At 35.6% G+C, this 20,696-nt stretch overlaps 1 protein-coding gene across 1 annotated transcript in view; it reads left to right on the top strand.

Moving 5' to 3' along the window:
• Positions 1-20,696, top strand: part of kcnh3 (potassium voltage-gated channel, subfamily H (eag-related), member 3) — a 96,982-nt gene that overhangs the window by 52,599 nt on the left and 23,687 nt on the right. Inside the window, exons 8-9 of the mRNA XM_061970828.2 lie at positions 2,964-3,163; positions 7,825-8,074. Of these exons, the coding sequence (XP_061826812.2) occupies positions 2,964-3,163; positions 7,825-8,074 (450 nt within the window). The remainder of the gene's footprint in view (positions 1-2,963; positions 3,164-7,824; positions 8,075-20,696) is intronic.

Below are 20,696 nucleotides of genomic sequence, written 5' to 3'. Positions count from 1 at the left end.
GAATGGGGAGTATGTACAGTCATTGTTTTCGGTCACATTAACACGAAAGAAAAAGATGCCTCGGGCTTGGGCTGGTCCTGGCTTCAGCCTGGGCAGGTCTTGGATGACAATAGATAACCCCCATCCTGTCTCCTCCCATCGTACACTATGGAATTTTCCAAGCCTTTGCTTGGTGCAACAAAGACAGCCTCTTGTCTGTTCATTGGGAACTCAGAGAACGGAAAGTTTTTTGATAATTTTTCTGACATACTGTACCATGATTAATCATGATTATATATGTTCAAAGTGCATGTTAGGATTCATGTTTTAGCGCAACAAACCGCATCTCCCTAGTGCCGGCAGCACTCATGCACCATGTAGACCAGTGGTCCCCAACCACCGGTCCGTGACGAATTTCCTACCGGGCGGCACAGAAACATTAATTAATTTCTAAACTACCGCATTTTCTCCGACTTAACTTTTGCCTGTCCCACTAAACGCACCAATAAGCTTGTTAATAGATGTATATTACAACTTTGTTATAGTACATGGGACAATGCACATGAATGGACATATAAAATGTTAATGTGCCAGATTATAGCCAAAGGCTAATTTTTCATGCTGATTTATTTGCTGTTTTTATCTTCCACACGTAGAAAGGTGGTCCGTGCAAATAATGCATACATTAAACCGGTCCCTGGTGGAAAAAAGGTTGGGGAACCCTGATGTAGACCAAACACAATTATCTGGCGACTTACTTGTGTCGCCAGTTATTTAAACCAGTGGTTCTCAAACTTTTTTCACCAAGCACCACCTCAGGAAACACCTGGCTCTCCAAGTACCACCATGATAACCAACATTAAAATACAGTAGTGTAGTAGGCCTATGTCTTCATTAAAAACCAAGCAGAGGATCTATTTGGCAAGTATATTACATTACACACAGTTTGAAGAGTAACACTGTGTTTAAAGATTTCATCAAGTGATTCTTTAGCATACCACTCGATGGAGCCTGCATACCACTAGTGGTACACGTACCACAGTTTAAGAAACCCTGGTTTAGACAATATTTAGTCCACTCAGGATTTTGCAGGCTTTTTGATTGTGATTGTTGTGGCCTAAAATGCCTGTACTTGCAAAAGCTATTTTTTTCTTAGTAAAGTTGCGTTTTTTTAATAAAACTGAGTCATCCTGTGATTTTATAAAAAAAATTATCAATATTTTAAATTACCCTGTAACTTTATCCTCAAAGGATTTCAACAAATATTGGAAAAAAAATACACTGAAATACTATTGATGTTTTACTCATTTTATGCATACCACACAGTAAAAGCTCATTGTAAAATGACTGTGCTGCTTTAATTGGGTAAAACCAATAACAGTCGTAATTAATCATGATTATAGACAGAAATACCACCAAAGCCTTCCTCATTGTTCTCTGTCTGCTTTGCCATCCAAAAGTCGCAGACATACTCCATGTATTTTATACACTTGAAAAGTGTTGGTCCACCTCAAACATTCATTTATGTTCCAACACATTTATTCCCGCACGTTAAAAGCATTTGTGAACTGTTGAGAGTGATTGATAGCATTCATTTTTGTTAGTAAACGATGAGAGATTATTAGAGATGTCCTTTAAATGGCTTTTTTGCCGATATTCCGATATTGTCCAACTCTTAATTACCGATTCCGATATCAACCGATACCGATATATGCAGTCGTGGAATTAACACATTATTATGCCTAATTTTGGTGTGATGCCCCGCTGGATGCATTAAACAATGTAACAAGGTTTTCCAAAATAAATCAACACAAGTTATGGAAAAAAATGCCAACATGGCACTGCCATATTTATTATTGAAGTCACAAAGTGCATTATTTTTTTTTAACATGCCTCAAAACAGCAGCTTGGAATTTGGGACATGCTCTCCCTGAAAGAGAGGGTTGAGGTGAGGGGTAGCGGGGGGTGTATATTGTAGCATCCCGGAAGAGTTAGTGCTGCAAGGGGCTCTGGGTATGTTGTGTTACGGTGCCGATGTTCTCCCGAAATGTGTTTGTCATTCTTGTTTGGTGTGGGTTCACAGTGTGGCGCATATTTTTAACAGTGTTAAAGTTGTTTATACGGCCACCCTCAGTGTGACCTGTATGGCTGTTGACCAAGTATGCTTGCATTCACTTGTGTGTGTGAAAAGCCGTAGATATTATGTGACCGGGCTGGTACGCAAAGGCAGTGCCTTTAAGGTTTATTGGCGCTCTGTACTTCTCCCTACGTCCGTGTACACAGCGGCGTTTAAAAAAATATATATATATTTTTGATACCGATAATTTCCGATATTACATTTTAAAGCATTTATCGGCAGTCCGATATTATCGGACATCTTTGGAGATTATCATCACGCATTAACATCTCTAACATTTAAATGTTGCCTCTTTGCTTGGGCAGCATTACATTACCCTGGATAAACAAAGCTTAAATATATATATATATATATATATATATATATATATATATATATATATATATATATATATATATATATATATATATGTATATATATATATATATATATATATACATATATATATATATATACATATACATACATATATATATATATATATATATATACATATACATATATATATATATATATATATATATATATATATATATATATATATATATATATATACATATATATATATATGTATACATACATATATATATATGTATATATACATGCAAACTGGGAAGCCAGGACGCCAGTGGGTTGCCAAATGGTTTTATACTACACTACCCAAAAGTCCTAGCCCTGTAAACAGGAACAGGAAGTAGGTCTGCCTTATGTGAGAGGACGACAAGTGTGCTTTTTGAGCAATAAAAAGTTGATATAGAGGGTTCGAGTAAACTTACCGGCACCAGCTGTACACTGACTAATCTCAAGTCTAACCTAAGTTTCCCTCTTTCCTGTGTGCATCACTCAGCGCTGATGCACGCCGTGGTGTTTGGCAACGTGACCGCCATCATCCAGAGGATGTACTCGCGCCGCTCGCTCTACCACACTCGCACCAAGGACCTGAAGGACTTCATCCGCGTCCATCGGCTGCCCAAAGCTTTGGAGCAACGCATGCTGGAGTGTTTCCAGACCACCTGGTCGGTTAACAATGGCATCGACGTCAGCGAGGTGAGACCATTTTAGCACTTGGAACACTCATAAGGCAACCTTCCTGGCGACAGTTTCCAGTGTATGTGTCTTTCTGGTCCATAAGGGGTCGGTACAGGTCTTGGACCTGGACACAATTCTCAATAGCCTTAAATGCAGGTTATCAGCCAATCAGAAGACAGAAGAAAGATATTTTAGGAAAGGCACACTGCAAAAAGTCAGTGTTCAAAAACAAGAAAAAAAAATACAAAAATGAGGGGTATTTTATTTGAACTAAGCAAAATTATTTGCCAATAAAACAAGAAAATTTGGCTTGTCAAGACTTTCCAAAACAAGTCAAATTAGCTAACCTCAATGACCCCAAAAATACCTTAAAATAAGTATATTCTCACTAATAACAAGTGCACTTTTCTTGGGAAAAAAAAAATAGAACTTTTTGCTCAATATGTTGAAAAATATTCTTAAATGAAGTAAATGCTAGTGCCATTATCTTGACATAATGATATGCGCTCAGCATTACATTTACTTCTACTAAAAACACAAACTGGTTTTGTGTAGTCAACAAGGCAACCGCTTGTTACTCTCGGGGTCTCCTAGCCCAGGGGTCGGCAACCCAAAATGTTGAAAGAGCCATATTGGACCAAAAATACAAAAAAAAATCTGTCTGGAGCCGCAAAAAATTAAAAGCCATATTACATATAGATATTGTGTCATGAGATATAAATTGAATTAAGAGGACTTAAAGGAAACTAAATGACCTCAAATATAGCTACAAATGAGGCATTATGATGCAATATGTACATATAGCTAGCCTAAATAGCATGTTAGCATCGATTAGCTTGCAGTCATGCAGTGACCAAATATGTCTGATTAGCACGCCAACAAGTCAATAACATCAACAAAACTCACCTTTCATGCACAACGTTAAAAGTTTGGCGGACAAAATGAGACAGGAAAAGAAGTGGCATAAAACACGTCCTAGAAAGTTATACATGTAAACAAACTAAGGTGAATTCAAGGACCGCCAAAATTAGTAGGACAAAACGGCGCTCGCCAAATACTCGAATCAGTGAAGCATGTTTAATATAAACAGTGTGCTTTATAACAATTAGGGAGGTTTGTGTCATGTTTGTCCTCCTACAGAAACCATATTAAAACAAAAAATAGATTGTTTTCCCCTCATCTTTTTCCATTTTTCATACATTTCTGAAAAAGCTCCAGAGAGCCACTAGGGCGGCGCTAAAGAGCCGCATGTGGCTCTAGAGCCGCGGGTTGCCGACCCCTGTCCTAGCCGCTCAGGCAAATCATATGGTCTAAAAATGCATTTTTCCATCGATAACATGACATCATTGCGCCAAGTGCGTGCTCTTTCAGTCAATTAGTGCGCATGTATACAGCCCGGCCCCCGGCCAAAAATGTTTTTATTGTAATTTTGAAGAAATTATCTGAATGTGCATGAACTATTTCTGTTCAAAATTGTTAGAAATGTCACATGTTAAATGTTTAAATATTAACTGTCAGTTTACTGTACTGTGCCAACTGTACTACTATATGAGTACCTATGTTCTATTGTTTCATTGGAAATAAAACAGCAAAGTCCATTTGGCTGTCATCTGTTTTAAGTATGAGAATTTTTTTTGTCAAAGTCATGATTTTTTTTTGTCATGCTTGAAATAAGAATTGATTACTTTAAAAAAAAGTAGTTTTATACTTGTGGCAATTTAAAATAAATAAAGAATAGTGAACAACAGGCTAAATAAGTGTACGTTATATGAGGCATAAATAACCAACTGGTATGTTAACGTAACATATTATGGTAAGAGTCATTCAAATAACTATAACATATAGAACATGCTATACGTTTACCAAACAATCTGTCACTCCTAATCGCTAAATCCCATGAAATCTTATACGTCTAGTCTCTTACGTGAATGAGATCAATAATATTATTTGATATTTTACGCTAATGTGTTAATCATTTCACACATAAGTAGCTTTTGAGTATAAGTCGCACCCCCGGCCAAACTATGAAAAAAACTGCGACTTATAGTACGGTACTCGATTTTATACCCTTTACAAAAATTACATTGACGGCAAACTCCGTAGCTTGCTAGCTTCTGTGTGCTAGTTTTCTCAGACCCTTATTTTATTAGCGCGGGCAGGTTTGAACAGCACTTTTAAAGTGAAAACAGGAACTGTTTTGACAGCAGGTACGGCGCGACAGTCTGTTGAAATAAAACGTGCTTCTCGTGTTCCTGCCAGCCATTTTTTTCCCTCTTCATACTGAACTCGCAGCAGCGTCATCTCACAAGATCCTCAAGGCACTGTGGCTGTCAATCAAGTGACGCCAGTGACGTGAGAGTGAAGATTGACGATTGCTCATTTTTAAGTCTATTTTTTTGTTTTTATGCCTGGCTGGCGATCGACTGGTACATTATAGCGCTTCAGCGTGTGTGCCTTTTTGTCTTTGTTGTTTTGCCTTTTGACAGGTTTTGTTGATTGTTCCTGCTCAATGGGAGTCTCAGAAAGACAACAGACTAGCATGAAAAGAAGGAGGGAGAGTTAAAAAAAAGAAAAAGACTACTCTATTTGCGAGGAGTACAATAGTGGTGCTCACAAGTATGGAAAAAGTGACAAAGCAGTCTTTTTACACTACAAAAAGTGAAATCTAAGTAAGATGAAATATCTCAAATAAGGGTGATATTTGCTTATTTTCTGTCTGATAAGATAATTATTCTCACTAAGCAGATTTTATGTTAATGTTTTACTTGTTTTAAGTGTTTTGGTCCTAAATGATCTCAGTAAGATATTACAGCTTGTTGCTGAGATTTGATGACCTATATTGAGTAAAACATGCTTGAAACTAGAATATCAACTGTTGCAAAGCTGTGTCATCAACACTCACAAGTATAAAACTACTTTTTTAAAGTAATAATTTCTTACTTCAAGCATGAAAAAAAAAAATCATGATGCCGAGCGCATATCATTATGTCAAGATAATGGCACTAGTATTTACTTAATTTAAGAATATTTTTCAACATATTGAACAAAAAGGTCTCTTTTTTTTCTACCAAGAAACGCGCACTTGTTATTAGTGAGAATATACTTATTTTAAGGTATTTTTGGGTTCATTGCATACTTGCCAACCCTCCCGGATTTTCCGGGAGACTCCCGAAATTCAGCGCCTCTCCCGAAAACCTCCCGGGACAAATTTTCTCCCGAAAATCTCCCGAAATTCAGGCGGAGCTGGAGGCTACGCCCCCTCCAGCTCCATGCGGACCTGAGTTCACATCCGCTTTCCCACAATATAAACAGCGTGCCTGCCCAATGACGTTATAACTGTAGAATGATCGAGAGCGAGTTCTTGGTTTCTTATGTGGGTTTATTGTTAGGCAGTTTCATTAACGTCCTCCCAGCGCGGTAACAACACACAACAGCAGTCACGTTTTTGTCTACCGTAAAGCAGTTCGTCTGCCGTAAACAGCAATGTTGTGACACTTAAACAGGACAATACTGCCATCTACTGTACATGCATATGTGACAATAACATCTAGGGCTTTTAGAGAGTGCAGTGCACAACTGCGCACACAAGGAGACGAAGCAGAATGCATCATCAGAGAGGGTGTTCAGCATGGTTAGAAAAATAGTGACAGAGAATAGAACAAGGATGGGCAATTCAACCTTTAACTCAACAATGACTAGATGAGTGTTATGTGTGTGTATGTGTGTAAATAAATGAACACTGAAATTCGAGTATTTCTCTTATTTATATATATATATATAGCTAGAATTCACTGAAAGTCAAGTATTTCTTATATATATATATATATATGAAATACTTGACTTGGTGAATTCTAGCTGTAAATATACTCCTCCCCTTTTAACCATGCACCCCCCTCTCTCCACCTCCCGAAATCGGAGGTGTCAAGGTTGGCAAGTATGGTTCATTGAGGTTAGCTAATTTGACTTGTTTTGGAAAGTCTTGACAAGCCGGATTTTCTTGTTGTATTGGCAGACAATTTTGCTTAGTTCAAATAAAAAACCTCATTTTTGTATTTTTTTTCTTGTTTTTGAACACTGACTTTTTGCAGTGTACTACAGAAATATTTAATTGTGATGAGACCGGATTTTTCTCGAAAAACATGCCAAAGCAGACTTATTTCACAGCTGAGGAAACAACACTACTTCGTTCAGCGGTACAACACACATGTGCTCTTGTGTGCTCGTGTGTGCTCCCCCCGCTCCTTCCTTCTCTCTCTCTCTGCCTGCTGCTTCCTTTACCTTCAGGTCCTCTGCTGTTGTTCACGTGGGTGGATTTTTGTTTTTTAAATGTTTATAGCAATATAGCAATATGGTTGTTAGGGTTAAGGATTTTTGCAATTTCTGATAGTTTGTGAGGGCACCAATGTGACTTCTGTATGTGTGCGCATGTTGTCAGAGCAGCACAGTTAAGCTTGCTGATAAAGAGATAGTTGATCCATCACTCCCTTGTTATGTTCCTGTTTGATAAACAGATTCTCGTGTATAATATTTAAACATCAGTCAAATTTTCTCCAGGCAAACCAGATAAATACTGGTTTATTGCGGTCGTCAGCCATCTTTTTTTTTTTTTCAAGCTCCATGCAGGATTGTCCGACTTCCCAGCAGCCCTGAATGCAACGTAACTCTCCGCCTCTTGGCAGCTCCTGAAGGACTTCCCGGATGAGCTGAGGGCCGACATCGCCATGCACCTGAACAAGGAGCTCCTCCAGCTGCCCCTCTTCGAGTCGGCCAGCAGGGGGTGCCTGCGTTCGCTCTCGCTCATCATCAAGACGTCGTTCTGCGCGCCCGGCGAGTTCCTCATCCGCCAGGGCGACGCCCTCCAGGCCATCTACTTCGTGTGCTCGGGCTCCATGGAGGTCCTGAAGGACAACACCGTCCTCGCTATACTGGGTGAGTGAGTACCTTGGGTGGTGTTTTTGCCGTGGTTAATTTCTTTTTACACTTTACACACATTCCATATTTTTCGGACTATAAGGCGCACTTAAAATCCTTTCATTTTCTCAAAACTGGACAGTGCGCCTTATAACCTGGTGCGCCTAATGTACGGAATCATTTTGGTTGTGCTTACCAGTGTCAAAGCTATTTTATTTGGTATATGGTGAAATGATAAGTGTGACCAGTAGATGGCAGTCACTCATAAGAGATACATGTAGACTGCAATATGATGGCAGTCACACATAAGAGATATGTGTAGACTGCAATATGACTCAAGTAAACAACACCAACATTGCATATGTTCCATTGAAAATATTACACACACATTACATTACAACATTATACACGGTGCTCAAAAATCTATCAAAAATGTTTTAGTACGACTTTGGTAAGCTATGAAGCCGCAACGCTTGTTGGATTGTACTGTGCTTCAACATAGGAGTATTATTATGGTGTGTGTATAAGGTAAGACATATTATCTGGCGTTTTCTTTTGCAATATTATGCAAAAGCAACTTTTCTTACCTAATGGTACCTGCTGATCTGTATTTGGGATCTGGATAAGTCCTGAAAAATTGCGCGTCCGCCTTTGTAGTCCGTGCCGACACTGTAGTCGATAAGCTACTTCTTTTTCTCTATCTTCTTGTTATGGGACATTCATCCTCCGCTGTTGCCATTTCTAATATAAAGTAGTGGAAAGTTATTACTTATATCCGTCAGTAAACTCGCCATGAAAGCGCTAAAACATACCGGTGTAGTGAGTTTACATTATTCACCCAAGGAACTTTAGTTATTAGAGCGTTCTGGTCGGAAGGTTTTTCATGGGACACATTTCCGGCTTTGGTGTTGTTTCCGGATGAGGAGATGCTGCTCCGTTACTGATTGAAGTAAAGTCTGAATGTCATTAAAACAGTTAGCTCCATCTTTTGACACTTCTTCCACTCCCGTCCTTGCACGCTACACCGCTACAACAAAGATGACGGGGAGAAGACGCTCCCGAAGGTGAGCCACGTAAATAAGACCGCCCACAAAATGACGCATCCTGAAGCGACTGTCAGAAAGCGACTTGAAGATGATGTGTAAAACATCATCTATGCAACATTTTGACCAAAGAACCACCATTACATGTTATGTAGACCACAAGGAAGTGTTTTAATTTTAGAAAAAAATTATAGTAATATGACTCCTTTAATGCGCCCTATAATCCGGTGCGCCTTTGGTATGAAAAAACATAAAAAATAGACCATTCATCGGCAGTGCGCCTTATAATCCGGTGCGCCCTATGTTCCGGAAAATACGGTATGTTACATGTTTTTTTTTTAGCAATTGTAGATCTATCTCAAAGGTCTTACAGTAGTGTACTGGAAGTCCGTTGTCTAAAACAGTGTTTTTCAACCTTTTTTGAGCCAAGGCACATTTTTTGCATTGGAAGAATCCGGAGGCACACCACCAGCAGAAATCATTAAAAAACGAAACTCAGTTGACAGTAAAAGGTCGTTGTCGCCATTGTTGGATATGACTTTAAACCATAACCAAACATGCATCAATATAGCTCTTGTCTCAAAGTAGGTGTACTGTCATGTGCGGATGTACATTGTGGACGCCGTCTTTGCTCCACAGTAAGTCTTTGCTGTCGTCCAGCATTCTGTTTTTGTTTACTTTGTAGCCAGTTCAGTTTTAGTTTCGTTCTGCATAGCCTTTCCTAAGCTTAAATCCCTTTTCTTAGGGGCACTCACCTTTTTTTTATTTTTAGTTTAAGCATTAGACACCTTTTCACCTGCGTACTGCCTCCTGCTGTTTCCGACATCTACAAAGCAATTAGCTACCGGCTGCCACCTACTGATATGGAAGAGTATTACACGGTTACCCTGCCGAGCTCTAGACAGCACCGACACTCAACAACAACACATCATTTGCAGACTATAATTACTGGTTTGCAAAAAATATTTTTTTCCCCAAATATGTGAAATTAGATAATCTCCCGCGGCACAGTGGTTGAAAAACACTGGTGTAAAATATAGCTTTGGTGCTGCAATTTACAGTTTCAGTATGTTTTTTTTTTTATCAAACTCTACTTCAAACACGCCATTTTGTGTGTCACTAGCTTTAATGCTAATGAGCTGTGTTTATCGACTTGTTGCATATACACTCTACCATTGTCTAAAGTAATTTTGCGACATAAAATTAGGCGCACCCAAATTTTAGCAACACTAGTGTAGCGTAGTAAGCTACCATGCTAACATCACGCACATTTTAACACTAGGTCAGCCTATTTTCTGAAAACTTAAATTTACAGCTGACTGACAGAGATTTGGCTGAGGTCCAAGCTTTAATTTAAGATGTGTAGTGAAACCTGCATTTTTTTTGTTTACTCCTGGGCATATACATAATCGATTGACTACAGAATCTACCGTAAACATTAAAGGGGAACATTATCACAATTTCAGAATGGTTAAAACCATTAAATATCAGTTCCCAGTGGCTTATTATATTTTTCGAATTTTTTTTTCAAAATTTTACCCATCACGTAATATCCCTAAAAAAAGCCAACACAAACAAACATGGCGGGAAGAACAGCAAGCTATAGCGACATTAGCTCGGATTCAGACTCTGATTTCAGCGGCTCAAACGATTCAACAGATTACGCATGTATTGAAACGGATGGTTGTAGTGTGGCGGCAGGTAGCGAAAACGAAATTGAAGAAGAAACTGAAGCTATTGAGCCATATCGGTTTGAACCGTATGCAAGCGAAACCGACGAAAACGACACGACAGCCAGCGACACGGGAGAAAGCGAGGACGAATTCGGCGATCGCCTTCTAACCAACGATTGGTATGTGTTTGTTTGGCATTAAAGGAAACTAACAACTATGAACTAGGTTTACAGCATATGAAATACATTTGGCAACAACATGCACTTTGAGAGTGCAGACAGCCCAATTTTCATCAATTAATATATTCTGTAGACATACCCTCATCCGCGCTCTTTTCCTGAAAGCTGATCTGTCCAGTTTTGGAGTTGATGTCAGCAGGCCAGGGAAGCTAGGGTCGATAGGGGGTTTAACTCGCTCGTCTGCGGGAACAAACTGCCGCCATTGCTTGCCGTGCTACCGAGGACCTTTGTCCCTGAATTGCTCACACACTCCGGCAGATTCAATGGGGGTCTGGCGGCAGATTTCTTTGACTTTATCGTTGGAAATGCATCTGCTTTGAGTGTCGCAGGATATCCACACATTCTTGCCATCTCTGTCGTAGCATAGCTTTCGTCGGTAAAGTGTGCGGAACAAACGTCCAATTTCTTGCCACTTTCGCATCTTTGGGCCACTGGTGCAACTTGAATCCGTCCCTGTTCGTGTTGTTACACCCTCCGACAACACACCGACGAGGCATGATGTCTCCAAGGTATGGAAAACAGTCGAAAAAACGGAAAATAACAGCTGATTTGACTCGGTGTTTGAGAAAATGGCGGATTGCTTCTCGATGTGACGCCACGTTGTGACGTCATCGCTCCGAGAGCGAATATTAGAAAGGCCTTTAATTCGCCAAAATTCACCCATTTAGAGTTCGGAAATCGGTTAAAAAAATATATGGTCTTTTTTCTGCAACATTAAGGTATATATTGACACTTACATAGGTCTGGTGATAATGTTCCCCTTTAACATTGTTTTACAATAATAATTTGATGTATTGGTTGTGAATGATTTTACCGACAAATTAAATTCCTTCACGGGGTTTTAATGCATGTGTGCGTGTGTGTGTGTGTGTGTGTGTGTGTGTGTGTGTGTGTGTGTGTGTGTGTGTGTGTGTAACTGCAGGGATGAAGGTGAATCCCCCACCTACCTTCATCTTGTGCACGTGTGTTTGTGCATGTTTACGTGATAAGCAAAGACACATGTACACTTCTCCAACATCAGTTCCCTGAAAGGTCAAAATGTGTTGAAATGATTCCGTATGTCGGCGTGCGTGCGTGCGTGTGTTTTAAAGCGGATCTAGCTCCAAATGCCAACGGCTCGTATTTGATCTTGATCATGACACACGAACACACATCAATCGATGCAGCGCTGGGCTGCACTGCTATTAAAAATGAAGAGAAAAGCTATTACATTATTAAAACATTTGGATTATTAATGCTGGAGAGTGTGTGCACAGCCTTGCTACTCCCAAACACGTGTTGTATTTGCTTTTCTTACCAAACAACCTGCAGCGTATTTGTCAATTCATAATTTCAAGTCCTGTTTCATAAACACTTTGCAGTGAAATTGATCCAGCACGAAGATAACTGACAATTGACAATATAACTATTTTTTTTTTAATTACTTTTTGCCAACGCTCCAGTATTTTTCAGGACGAACTATAATTGACTTAATAATCATTCATTATATGAGATATAATTAATTTTATATGAAATATTATCAATAAAGATTCACAAATCTAAATTTCAATATGCATACACACAACTTAAATTAAGTACTTTAAATACAATTTGTAATAATATAATTTTATAATTAATAATTAATATAATTAATATAATATAGTTTTAAATAGAAATACATCCAATTTAAATTCAGTAAATAATTTAAGTATAAATGTATCATGCATCTAGATTTAAATCTCAATACATACAACTTAAATTAATTTAAATATAGATTAATCACAAATAATTCAAATATAAATGCATCACAAATAAAAATTGAAGAAGAAATACATATAACTTAAATTAAGTAATTCAAATATCCCGTACAATCGTCACAAGTCTAAATTTAGATATAAATACTAAAATAAAAACTTAAATTTAAACAATTTAAAGATCAATATATCATAAATCTAGAGACCTAAATGAAATACTTTAACTATAAATGTGTCATAAATGTAAGTTTAGAGGCAAATGATTACAACTTAAATCAAGCAATTTAAATATAAATTAATCATGTGACATAGGCTGCAGGCCCCCTGTGACCCTGAGAAGGACAAGCAGTAGGAAATGGATGGATGGATGGGTAATATAAATATTTAGAAAATAGAAAAAATATCATACAGATTATAATCATTATTGTATCATAAATTTAAGAAATGTATCCTATCTTAATTACCTTTAATTGAATTCATTATATTTCATTATAATAACGCTAACAAATTACATAAAATAATATTGATACAAAGTTAAATATACATTGAAAAAAAATACTGTACATATTTGAATACAAATACATATAAGTTCAATTAAATCATTTAATAAAAATCTATCACAACTGATTACCTGTAACTGCATTAATAATATTTTTATGACAAATATAATAATATATAATAAATAATAATATACAATATAAGATCAAATCAATACAACATTATTAATGATTGATATGCATTTTATTTGAATTTAAATCAATTAATAAATAACAAATATTTTGATTATATTGTCACCCTCTGACCATAATACCTGAATTTTTCACCCAATGTAATAATAAATACTGGTGACATATCAATTTAACATGATCATTATTAAATCCTAAGTGACTTTTCATGTTTCTGTGAATAATGCATCAGTTTCTTCAGTCCAATACTAGAGATGTATAAACTACATGTAATGACGCTGATGCAAATTAGGCCTTTTAGGCGACTTTTAGTGTCATTTGAGTTCATACTTAAATGAAACAAGCTTGCAGCATCTGCTTTTTTCTTTTTTTTTTCCATCTTAAATCATGCCCTTTCCATTAACGTTATCAACGCACACACACACACACTTACACACACACACACACTTGCACACGTCTTAATGGAAGGAGGACTGATGATCGATGATGTAACCTTTTCAGCGTCCACCCTGACTCTCACCGTGCTCGTAAATCACCGCAGTGCGTTCAGGATTAGTAACACAAGTACTAGAAATGACTTCATCCAGAGGCTCTTTAAGCGAAATGATCCAACTCATCCTTGAGCATGGCTTCTGGAGGACAAGGAAAGAAATGATACGTGTCATTTAAACTTTGAATCTTATAGGCAAATGTAACTGCATTTTTCATGCGTTTGAACACAAATAAACATTTATGTCAAAAGTTATCATTTCCCCAAAAAGACAAAAATGATGTGCCGCATCATCTCATATGTGCAAATTGTTTCTTGTGGATAAAAAAAAAAAAAAAATATATATATATATATATATATATATATATATATATATATATATATATATATATATATATATATATTTTTTTTTTTACACACTATAATAATGACTTGCTTTTCATTGATTGATGTTTTTTGTGGTGGAAATGGCTTTTTCCTAGCTTCTGATTGGCTAAATTAACCTCACGGTGGGGGTTACGGCGCCACCTGTGGCTAGAGCAAACACTTGACGCTTGTGAAAGTGTTTTTCTTGTTGTTGTTTTGTAAAGATTTGCTGAGACCTGCTTTTCTCTGGATGGCGATACAATGCAGTATCAGCGTTAAAAAATAGATAGTAGATACAAATGTTGCAAATCATTACTTTACATTACATCACACATGCACACACACACACACACAAACACACATACAAACACACACACACTGAGAACTTCACTCTGCAAAGTGTCACTTTGGGAGATCTGTCTGAGTCTCAGTTTAATGTTTGTTTGTTTGTTTTTTGCGGCGATTATTACCGCCAGATTTCCCCCGAAGCTGCTGGCGGTGGTGGCTTGTCATCTGTGTGACAAAAAGTGTGTGTGTGTGTGTGTGTGTGTGTGTGTGTGTATGGGTTAGAGGGGCGGGGGGCATTGCGGGTGAGAGAGAGAGAGCACATGAGCACAGATGAAAGAATGATGCTACAAGATGTTGGATGCTGTTCTATCCTCATTTAGCCCTCCTCCCATCATGCAGTCTGTCACCACCTCCTTCCTCACTTCCTGTTCGTCACCTCGCCTTATCACACTTCCTCCTCCACACGCCGTCTTCCTGCTTTCATTCTTCCCCCTCTGTGGTCATTCAGCCCCAGATCCCCCCTTTCCAATAATACATCCATCACTCCTTCCATTCATCTATTCTTCCATTCATCCATTCTTCCATTAATACACCCATTCATTTATACATCCTCTCTTATATTAATACATCCATCTATCCTTTCATTCATCTATTCTTACATCCATTAATGTATACTGTACATAAATTCTTCCATTCATACATCCATTCTTCTATTGATACATACATCTATCCTTCCATTCATCTATTCTTCCATTCATACATCCATTCTTCTATTGATACATACATCTATCCTTCCATTCATCTATTCTTCCATTCATCCATCCATCCATTCATTTATACAGCTATTCTTCCATTAATACATCCATCCATTTATATGTCCATTCTTCTATTAATACAGCCATCTATCTTTCCATTCATCCATTTATGTTTATTCTTCCATTAATACATGCATCCATCCATGTATACATATATTCTTCCTTTAATACATGCATCCATCCATTTATACATATATTCTTCTATGAATACATCCATGTATCCTTCCATTCTTCTAGTCGACATTCCATCCATTTATACATCTATTCTTCCATTAATACATCCATCCATCTTTTCTTCCATTAATACATTAATCCATCCATTTATATATAATTCATCCATTAATACATCCATCCATATTTTCTTCCATTAATAAATGCATCCTTCCATTTATACATCTATTCCTCCATTAATAAATGCATCCATCCATTTATACATTTATTCATCCATTAATACATCCATCCATATTTTCTTCCATTAATAAATGCACCCTTCCATTTATACATCTATTCCTCCATTAATAAATGCATCCATCCATTTATACATTTATTCTTCCATTAATAAATGCATCCTTCCATGTATACATCTATTCCTCCATTAATAAACACATCCATCCATTTCTTCATCTATTATTCCATTAATAAATCCATCATTTATACATTTATTCTTCTATAATACATCATTTATCAATCCACGCATTCATCTATTACATCCAACCATTCATCTATTCTTCCATCAATTTATGCATCCATTAATTTATATATCTATTTTTCAATCAATACATAAATGTATCCATTCATTCATGTATTCTTCCATTCATCCATCTATCCATTTATACATATATTCTTCCATTAATACATGCATCCATTTATACATCCATTCTTCTACTGATACATATATCTCTTTCCATTCATCTATTCTTCCATTCATCGATCCATCCATTCATTTATACAGATATTCTTCTATTAATACATCCATCCATTTATACGTCCATTCTTCTATTAATACATCCATCTATCCTTCCATTCATCTATTTTTCCATCCCTGTTTATTCTTCCATTAATACATGCATTCCTCATTGTATACATCTATTCTTCCTTTAATACATGCATCCATCCATTTATACATCCATTATTCTATTAATACATCCATTTAGCCTTCATTCATCTATTCTTCCATTCATCCATCCACCCATTTATACATACAGTATATTCTTCTATGAATACATCCATTTATCCTTCCATTCTTCTAGTCGACATTCCATCCATTTATACATCTATTCTTCCATTAATACATCCATCCATCTTGTCTTCCATTAATACATGAATCCATCCATTTATATATATTTCCTCAATTAATACATCCATCCATCTTTTCTTCCTTTAATAAATGCACCCTTCAATTTATACATCTATTCTTCCATTAATAAATGCATCCATCCATTTATACATTTATTCTTCCATTAATAAATGCATTCATCCATGTATATGTCTATTCTTCCATTAATAAACACATCCATCCATTTATACATCTATTCTTCCATTAATAAATGCATCCATCCATTTATACATTTATTCTTCCATTAATAAATGCATCCATCCATGTATATGTCTATTCTTCCATTAATAAACACATCCATCCATTTATACATCTTTTCTTCCATTAATACATCATCCATTTATACATCCATTCTTCTATTGATACATATACCTATCCTTCCATTCATCTATTCTTCCATTCATCCATTTATGTTTATTCTTCCATTAATACATGCATCCATCCATGTATACACCTATTCTTCCATTAATACATGCATCCAACCATGTATACATCTATTCTTCCTTTAATACATGCATCCATCCATGTATACATCTATTCTTCCTTTAATACATGCATCCATCCATTTATACATCCATTATTTTATTATTACATCCATTTAGCCTTCATTAATCTATTTTCCATTCATCCATCCACCCATTTATACATATATTCTTCTATGAATACATCCATCTATCCTTCCATTCATCTATTCGGCATTCCATCCATTTATACATCTATTATTCCATTAATACATCCATCCATCTTTTCTTTCATTATTACATTAATCCATCCATTTATTTATAATTCCTCAATTAACACATCCATCCATCTTTTCTTCCATTAATAAATGCACCCTTCCATTAATACATCTATTCCTCCATTAATAAATGCATCCATCCATTTATACATTTATTCTTCCATTAATAAATGCATTCATCCATGTATATGTCTATTCTTCCATTAATAAACACATCCATCCATTTATACATCTTTTCTTCCATTAATACATCATCCATTTATACATCCATTCTTCTATTGATACATAATATACATATCCTTCCATTCATCTATTCTTCCTTTCATCCATTTATGTTTATTCTTCCATTAATACATGCATCCATCCATGTATACATCTATTCTTCCATTAATACATGCATCCATCCATGTATACATCTATTCTTCCTTTAATGCATGCATGCATCCATCCATTTAGACATCCATTATTTTATTATTACATCCATTTAGCCTTCATTCATCTATTTTCCATTCATCCATCCACCCATTTATACATATATTCTTCGATGAATACATCCATCTATCCTTCCATTCATCTATTCGGCATTCCATCCATTTATACATCTATTCTTCCATTAATACATCCATCCATATTTTCTTTCATTATTACATTAATCCATCCATTTATTTATAATTCCTCAATTAACACATCCATCCATCTTTTCTTCCATTAATAAATGCACCCTTCCATTTATACATCTATTCCTCCATTAATAAATGCATCCATCCATTTATACATTTATTCTTCCATTAATAAATGCATCTGTCCATGTATATGTCTATTCTTCCATTAATAAACACATCCACCCATTTATACATCTATTCTTCCATTAATAAACACATCCACCCATTTATACATCTATTCTTCCATTAATAAATGCATCCATCCATGTATATGTCTATTCTTCCATTAATAAACACATCCATCCATTTATACATCTTTTCTTCCATTAATACATCATCCATTTATACATCCATTCTTCTATTGATACATATACCTATCCTTCCATTCATCCATTCTTCCATTCATCCATTTATGTTTATTCTTCCATTAATACATGCATCCATCCATGTATACACCTATTCTTCCATTAATGCATGCATCCATCCATGTATACATCTATTCTTCCTTTAATACATGCATCCATCCATGTATACATCTATTCTTCCTTTAATACATGCATCCATCCATTTATACATCCATTATTCCATTATTACATCCATTTAGCATTCATTCATCTATTCTTCCATTCATCCATCCACCCATTTATACATTTATTCTTCTATGAATACATCCATGTATCCTTCCATTCTTCTAGTCGACATTCCATCCATTTATACATCTATTCTTCCATTAATACATCCATCCATCTTTTCTTCCATTAATACATTAATCCATCCATTTATATATAATTCATCCATTAATACATCCATCCATATTTTCTTCCATTAATAAATGCATCCTTTCATTTATACATCTATTCCTCCATTAATAAATGCATCCATCCATTTATACATTTATTCCTCCATTAATACATCATCCATCTTTTCTTCCATTAATAAATGCATCCTTCCATTTATACATCTATTCCTCCATTAATAAATGCATCCATCCATTTATACATTTATTCATCCATTAATACATCCATCCATATTTTCTTCCATTAATAAATGCATCCTTCCATTTATACATCTATTCCTTCATTAATAAATGCATCCATCCATTTATACATTTATTCTTCCATTAATAAACACATCCATCCATTTCTACATCTATTCTTCCATTAATAAATCCATCATTTATACATTTATTCTTCTATAATACATCATTTATCAATCCACGCATTCATCTATTACATCCAACCATTCATCTATTCTTCCATCAATTTATGCATCCATTAATTTATATATCCATTCTTCAATTAATACATAAATGTATCCATTCATTCATGTATTCCTCCATTCATCCATCTATCCATTTATACATATATTCTTCCATTAATACATGCATCCATTTATACATCCATTCTTCTACTGATACATATATCTATCCTTCCATTCATCTTTCTTCCATTCATCGATCCATCCATTCATTTATACAGATATTCTTCCATTAATACATCCATCCATTTATACGTCCATTCTTCTATTAATACATCCATCTATCCTTCCATTCATCTATTTTTCCATCCCTGTTTATTCTTCCATTAATACATGCATTCCTCCTTGTATACATCTATTCTTCCTTTAATACATGCATCCATCCATTTATACATCCATTATTCTATTAATACATCCATTTAGCCTTCATTCATCTATTCTTCCATTCATCCATCCACCCATTTATACATACAGTATATTATTCTATACATTTATCCTTCCATTCTTCTAGTCGACATTCCATACATTTATACATCTATTCTTCCGTTAATACATCCATCCATCTTGTCTTCCATTAATACATGAATCCATCCATTTATATATAATTCCTCAATTAATACATCCATCCATCTTTTCTTCCATTAATAAATGCACCCTCCAATTTATACATCTATTCCTCCATTAATAAATGCATCCATCCATTTATACATTTATTCTTCCATTAATAAATGCATTCATCCATGTATATGTCTATTCTTCCATTAATAAACACATCCATCCATTTATACATCTTTTCTTCCATTAATAAATGCATCCATCCATGTATATGTCTATTCTTCCATTAATAAACACATCCATCCATTTATACATCTTTTCTTCCATTAATACATCATCCATTTATACATCCATTCTTCTATTGATACATATACATATCCTTCCATTCATCCATTTATGTTTATTCTTCCATTAATACATGCATCCACCCATGTATACATCTATTCTTCCTTTAATACATGCATCCATCCATGTATACATCTATTCTTCCTTTAATACATGCATCCATCCATTTATACATCCATTATTTTATTATTCCATCCATTTAGCCTTCATTCATCTATTTTCCATTGATCCATCCACCCATTTATACATATATTCTTCTATGAATACATCCATCTATCCTTCCATTCATCTATTCGGCATTCCATCCATTTATACATCTATTCTTCCATTAATACATCCATCCATCTTTTCTTCAATTAATACATTAATCCATCCATTTATTTATAATTCCTCAATTAACACATCCATCCATC

Source organism: Nerophis lumbriciformis, linkage group LG13 (genome assembly GCF_033978685.3).
Source record: "Nerophis lumbriciformis linkage group LG13, RoL_Nlum_v2.1, whole genome shotgun sequence".
NCBI lineage: Eukaryota > Metazoa > Chordata > Actinopteri > Syngnathiformes > Syngnathidae > Nerophis > Nerophis lumbriciformis.
Note: the sequence above shows the minus strand (reverse complement) of the source record. Positions and strands in the feature narration are given on the sequence as shown.